Source organism: Prunus avium, chromosome 4, assembly GCF_965620075.1.
Source record: "Prunus avium chromosome 4, drPruAviu1.hap1.1, whole genome shotgun sequence".
NCBI lineage: Eukaryota > Viridiplantae > Streptophyta > Magnoliopsida > Rosales > Rosaceae > Prunus > Prunus avium.
Genome location: NC_142287.1, coordinates 36,093,393 through 36,099,392, shown reverse-complemented (window position 1 = coordinate 36,099,392; position 6,000 = coordinate 36,093,393). Strand labels below are relative to the sequence as shown.

The following is a 6,000-nucleotide window of genomic DNA, read 5'->3' as shown; positions in this document are numbered from 1 at the left end:
CACCTTAATCTTTTAAAGAAAAAAGCTTATAATCTCTAAGCCAATCCCACACCTTGCTTGTGTGCCCTTCTCACCTCTTACTTTTATAGTACCTTTGTATTATAAAACCCTCAAGCTAGCTTAGATTTTCATTGGTTTGAGCGTATACATTAATGAAATTAACTCGTAGTTACAAGTAATTAAAAGCAGTTATCCGAAATTACGTGTTCAAGTCACGTTTATCCCAAAATCGTTTGTATTAACAAAAAGGAATCATTAATTTAGAGATAGCACAATATGCATGTGAGTTAGAGTAAGAAAAAAAGAAGTTGGGTAGTATATAATTGTATACAAATCGTATAAGAAGAAGAGTATTACTATCTTTAGTATTTCGTGATTAATATACGCAGCAACCTTAGGCTAATGTCTCCATGCTTGGTATCAAGGAGACAACGTCCACTTAATTAAGTAACAAAATAGCTTAATTATTATACAGAAATGTGGATCACTGCTTAAAATACTAAATACTGACGATTACGTCTAATACTAAAAACGGTAATTAGCGGTCCAAGTCTTAGGGTTTGCTTGTAAGTTGTACATACATGTAGCCAAAACACAAATGCATATACGTGTTAGTGTTGACTGAATCCCAAAATACATAAACCTGGCAGATTTTCTAAAAAATGTTGTACAACAAACGTTGAATAATGATTAACAAGCGCGAATTAATTATTTGTTCCATGCAATTTCGTTGACAGAGTTCACATAAATTAGAGTATACTGAGATACGAGATCCAAAGAGTTGCGCAGTCACTATTACAACTCATAAGGAAATTTATATAATATTTTTCTACGTGTTTTAGAGATATATATATATATAATATTTTGTTTTCTTTATTAGTACGTAGTCCATGTTGAATCCACAAGCTTCTAAACTATATATTATCCGTGTGATCAAACCCTAAAGATGATGAGATTTCAAGAACTAGATTTCTGCTCGTACGTAAGCTTTCTGGGGACACGTAGGGCATGTTGATGGGTTTGATGGAAGCCTCTGGAAATGGTGATAGGATGTGCACCATTCACGAGATCACAACGTGTCATAAGAACAGTGGTTTGAAGCTGAAATGCCAATGTTTGTAGTACGATCTTTATTTGTTTGACTTTCCCTATTGGGGGACCAATCAATTCTCGACGTATTGATTAACTTATGGTGGGCTTGAGTTCATCTGAAGGAAAATATTTCTCTAGAAGGGTTTTCATAAAAGTTGCTCAAAACAGAGCCATGAGTAACATTACGTACTGTTAATTGCTGTGGTTAACATGCTTCCTATATTAAGATGGGAACTAAGGATAGAACGTGGTTAAGAGAACTCCTATCAATCAGAGCAATTGAGTATAAAAAATTGTAGTTGGTGAAAAAATGCACCACCTGACCCAACCCCTATGGAACAAGTAGCAGAAAGGGTATCAAATTTTCACAAACCTAAACGATCTTCTGCTCGAGGAACTGAAATCTCAGACCAAAAGGAAAAAAATAAAAGGAACTGAAATCTTCTTCTAATAGAAAGTACGGTTATTACATTGACTTGTAAAGAATCTGGTTTCTCTTACACTGTGATCTGGTAGCTGGAAAAGAAATGTGTATGATAATTTTCGGGGACAACAGTGCACATGAAGAATTAATGTCATATGGCATTCCGAAGAGTTTCTTGCCATATTTCAAAAAATACAATCAAATTGAAAAAAATAAATAATTAATTATTTGAAATAGTAATCACTGTGAAACAGTGGACGAATTGGAAGATATCATCTCTACAAGCCGGTTATGTAAGCTGCCATTAGTCACAAGGACACCACCAGAAGGATATATATTCCTCCGTCCAAGTTGATCTGCTGCAAGATTAATTTGATCTCCCTTCCAGTCAGTCACCTGGTTTTACAAGGGATAATCTCTTAAATGGAGGATATTGGGATTTCTCAATGGAACAAGTATCAATAAACAAAGTACTGGCTCCTCCTGTTGTACATGTAGGTGTTATTTTGTTTTGTTCGCTCTATTTAGTCCATTGAAGCAAGAGGACAGTGTCATCCATGATGATCGGTCTGTTTTACCTAGTATCAGAAAACACTTCTCCAAGGAAGGCTGGAGAAACTTTGTTTTGCAATAGATATAACAATTATAAATATCTTTAAAAAGAAAATATAGATACCAGAAATGGTCAAAGGCCTCAAATTTTAGTTTTCGGTTCTGAATTCCCATTAGTTAACCTCTTTGCAGTTTATACCAATCCTACAGTGGAGCTTAGCAGCAAATTCATGTTTTATGATACGTATTATGACTTAAATGCACCAAGTTGGATACATTACGCGATACTTCAAAAAGAGTCATAGAAAAATACCTTTCCCCCTGCTTCATGCACACATATAATACCAGCAGCGTGATCCCAAGCCTACATTGTGATAAGTTGAAGTAAGTCATACTCATGTAGTTTCTATAATCCACTTACAACTGGAATGAATTGCAATACCTTGGTAACTTTTTGAACTTTCACATTCTGCATATAAAGAGATACCCTGCCTGAAGCCACCATTATATACTTGGATAAACTGCATGCCAAAAGAAGAAAGGTACGTACAAGTTCCTGTAAGCATTGACCAAGAAGCTGAAAGTAAATTGTAATGGATAATGGAATTTCAGAAATACGGACCCTTAACTTTATTCTAATACGACTAATATGTCAAGAGCCAATTGTACAATGGTGAATCAGATTCAACACTATAGAGAAACTTTTGCTATGTAAACTTGAGAAACACAAGACCATCCTGTGCAAACAGTGGTCAAATTGTGCAACACAGGCAATTGGTGATATAGTATAGATTGTTTCTCTATGCATGCGAGAGTAACAAGATAGAAGAACAAGTTTAACAATCATTTAAAACTACTTTAAGATATCTGAGCAATCTGACTTTTTAGTAGAAGTAGTCAAGGAGGAAGATAATAAACCTTCCGCAACAAGATTTCACAAGAAGAATTTGACCCTCATCAATGCTATCAGCACTAGTTGTTGAGGTGAACAAAGCTGACAGCGGATATGACTCCCAAGCATCACTCGCTCTGATAGAATAGCGTGCCTCTTCCACCTTGCAACATCCATCAACGTAGCATTGCGTCCAAGAATAAGGCATTTTGGCTGTGAGATTTAGCACAGATGACAGGCGTTTTGTCCATGTTCCACACCCTGTATGAGCAACCATAATAATCCCTGATCCAGGTGGAGTGTTTTTTTCTTCCTGGACTTCAGAGGTGGATTTGTTGGATACGTCATTCTGCCAGTTCGGGCAGCCCATGACACCTAATACAATCTGTTTGTCAACTACAAGAGCCAAACCTACCTGAAAATTAGGGTCGTTTATAGGCAACTCATATAGTAATAAGCAATGCAGTGAAACAGGTACAAATTTCTATACAGAATACAGCTCCAATTATTTCTTTTTGCAACATAAAAGTGCTATTACAATGTTTGATTTGACACCATTGGCCTTACTTCTTAAATAAGAAAGCAACATAGCAACCATAATCACTTAAAAGCTGTAATCTCCTTGAAGATTTATTTTCAGTCTGACTAATAACTAAGACATCCATTTACCTCTGGGTATATAGATTTCTATTTTAATAGCTTGGTAGAATTTGTCTGAAATTCCTACTTGAGTTAAGCTTCCCTCTCTCTCTTTCTCTTTGTCTCTTACTTGGATACTTCCATTGTGTAGAAAAGATTGCGTGTTCTTTCTGTTTCTATGATTATTTTCACAATTCCTACTTGAGTTAAGCTTCCCCTCTTTCTCTTTCTATTTGCCTCTTACTTGGATACTTCAATTGTTTAGACTGCGTGTTCTTTCTGTATCTACAATTATATTCACAACATAAGTTACTCCATTTTGTATTTATTTCCTGCATCCTAAGTTTGAATAAAAACATCCGTAGTAATACTATCAGGAAGGTTGGGTTGGAAGCAGAAACTCTTGAATAGTATAATTTCAATAGTGTCAACTTCTAGCAGCATTTGATTAGTTTAGATACAGTAAAATGCATCCTGTAATATCGATACAACATTAGACGCAATTATATAACTACAACTTGATGACCGATGAACAAATTTACAGGCAAATATCTGTTGTATTCTATAGCAAAGTTAATGACAGGTGCCATAAGATTCAAAACTCACTGTCATGACCAAATATCGGGGAGAGGGGGGCGAAAGAAAGAAACTCAATGCAACATTGTTGAAGTTAGTAAGACATACCACATACAACGCCTGATTTCCTTTCACAAATCCTTGTGTGCCATCAATTGGGTCCAGTACCTGCATTATGCTTCTCAGTTCATTTGGGAAGGCAACAATGTTTAACTAAAAACTGCAACCATGAAAGAAAGCAACAATTTTTAAGGAGAGAACAAAGGAACACACACAAAGCTGCAATCTTTGTAATGTTCAATTCAAGCATACGATGCAAACGCAAATCCGAAACAAACCCAATATGTGGCCGGCTGAGCTCCGAAAGTAGAACCATCCTGGCCCCCTCTGTCAATGGCTTCCAATACATGATCAGGCGTCCATGGGTTTTCTCCATGGCTGGTCTTGCTAATAACCGCATCGAAAACTGGGCCTACTAGATTATTTGAACGTACAAACGCAGAGTCTTCTTCCGCCACCAAAGGAATGGAAGGGAAGCGTTTACCAAGCTCTGCCACCACCAAACTCCAATCAAAATTTGCTAAAAAAATAAATACCAAAAACAAAAGGACTAATTAGCAATTACCCAAACTCAAGAGGGCCTGGACACCAAAATTCGCCACCGTGACCGGAGTCCGGTCGTTTTTTTCAACAACCCGTCGCTTACTCGATAGCAAAGACGATTGGACTTCGACGCAGAGCGCGCAAGCTCTCTCTACGGCATCGACGGCTGCTTCCAGCTCCCGATGGTACTTGGCCTTCTCACTGCCGAACGGCAAACTCGACCTCACGCTGAAGCGTCGCCTGCGGTCCGCCGGATTGGGCTGACTGAATCGGACGGTCGAGAAATGTCGGGCTGAGTGCACGAGAATCATGGCGGGTTTAACGTTCGGCTGTATAGTTTGAGTTAAACAGTTGTTAAAAAGCGGTTGGTGGAGACTGAAGCCTGCCGTAGTGGGCCTGAAATTCGGAGCGAAAATTTTATACGGCCCAAATGCAGTCTGGGCCGTTTTTTAAACCCTTCTCTTTAGATTATGACTTCAAACTCGCCCTAAATATTGATTTATTATATTTATTTTTTAAAATGTAAAATTGTTTGGTTAGAAATATTAATCTTGCTAGTTGAAAAAATAATTTCAAACCATTTGTGCTTAGCTAGCTTAGACTCATTTTGTGCTCCTCTTTCTTGGACCAATAATCTCGTAACAACCTAACACAATTTATACTCATGTCACAAAGTATAAGGTTTTATAGGTCATTCGATAAATCAAGTACATTTGCCAACGTCTTGATAAAGAGGCTATTTTGTTGCTGATAGGGTTTAGAAGCCTCATGCCATGTACGATATTGAATGGGATACGATATTGTGGGACATGACTTATATGAAGGAAATGGACGATATTGAATGGGATACGATATCGAATGGGATAACTAACTACTCTTAACCAATTGAATTACAAAGCTCTTACCGTGCCTCATCTATAGTTTAGATAAAATCATTTTAACATTTTTACCCCGATCAAGAATAATTCAAAACATCTAAATCAGAAAAGATCTCTTATCATGTAAAGGATAATTATTTAAAATTCGGAAGACAGAAACTTCCGGAATCCCACGTAGAAAATCTTGTCCTTATCCTGAAGTTTAGAGCTATCCTAAGACACGTGGCCCTCGCTCACTGGATAAGACCCCACTGCCCCCTTGTTTTCATTGCAAAGTCCGCTCACGCAATCCATCAACATCACTGCCGTCTGTTTCCCATTTTTCAGCGGTCAACAAAGCCATA

The 6,000-nt window shown here is 37.4% G+C and overlaps 1 protein-coding gene across 2 annotated transcripts; it reads right to left on the bottom strand.

Moving 5' to 3' along the window:
• Positions 1 to 1,517: 1,517 nt before the first annotated feature.
• LOC110757999 (Inositol monophosphatase family protein) lies at positions 1,518 to 5,125 on the bottom strand. 2 transcript variants are annotated; one of them, XM_021959773.2, is made up of 7 exons: positions 4,801 to 5,125; positions 4,514 to 4,725; positions 4,284 to 4,343; positions 2,987 to 3,375; positions 2,511 to 2,589; positions 2,382 to 2,432; positions 1,518 to 1,912 (listed from the first exon to the last, which is right to left on the bottom strand). In XM_021959773.2, the coding sequence occupies exons 1-7, from the start codon at positions 5,087 to 5,089 to the stop codon at positions 1,757 to 1,759; spliced, it is 1,236 nt and encodes a 411-aa protein (XP_021815465.2). In that variant the 5' UTR covers positions 5,090 to 5,125; the 3' UTR covers positions 1,518 to 1,756. The 2 variants fall into 2 exon arrangements, 1 of the variants encoding a protein (XP_021815465.2); XR_002526872.2 differs by having other exon boundaries at positions 1,724 to 1,912; positions 2,511 to 2,624.
• Positions 5,126 to 6,000: the final 875 nt, after the last annotated feature.

Excerpts from the sequence above, each read along its gene's own strand:
- LOC110757999 (XM_021959773.2), bottom strand. The coding sequence starts at position 5,089 with ATGATTCTCGTGCACTCAGCCCGACATTTCTCGACCGTCCGATTCAGT. Across the intron at positions 4,726-4,800 it reads CCAGGCCCTCTTGAGTTTGG|AGCTTGGTAAACGCTTCCCT; the intron begins GTAATTGCTAAT and ends TGGTGGTGGCAG. Across the intron at positions 1,913-2,381 it reads TGCATGAAGCAGGGGGAAAG|GTGACTGACTGGAAGGGAGA; the intron begins GTATTTTTCTAT and ends TTGTAAAACCAG.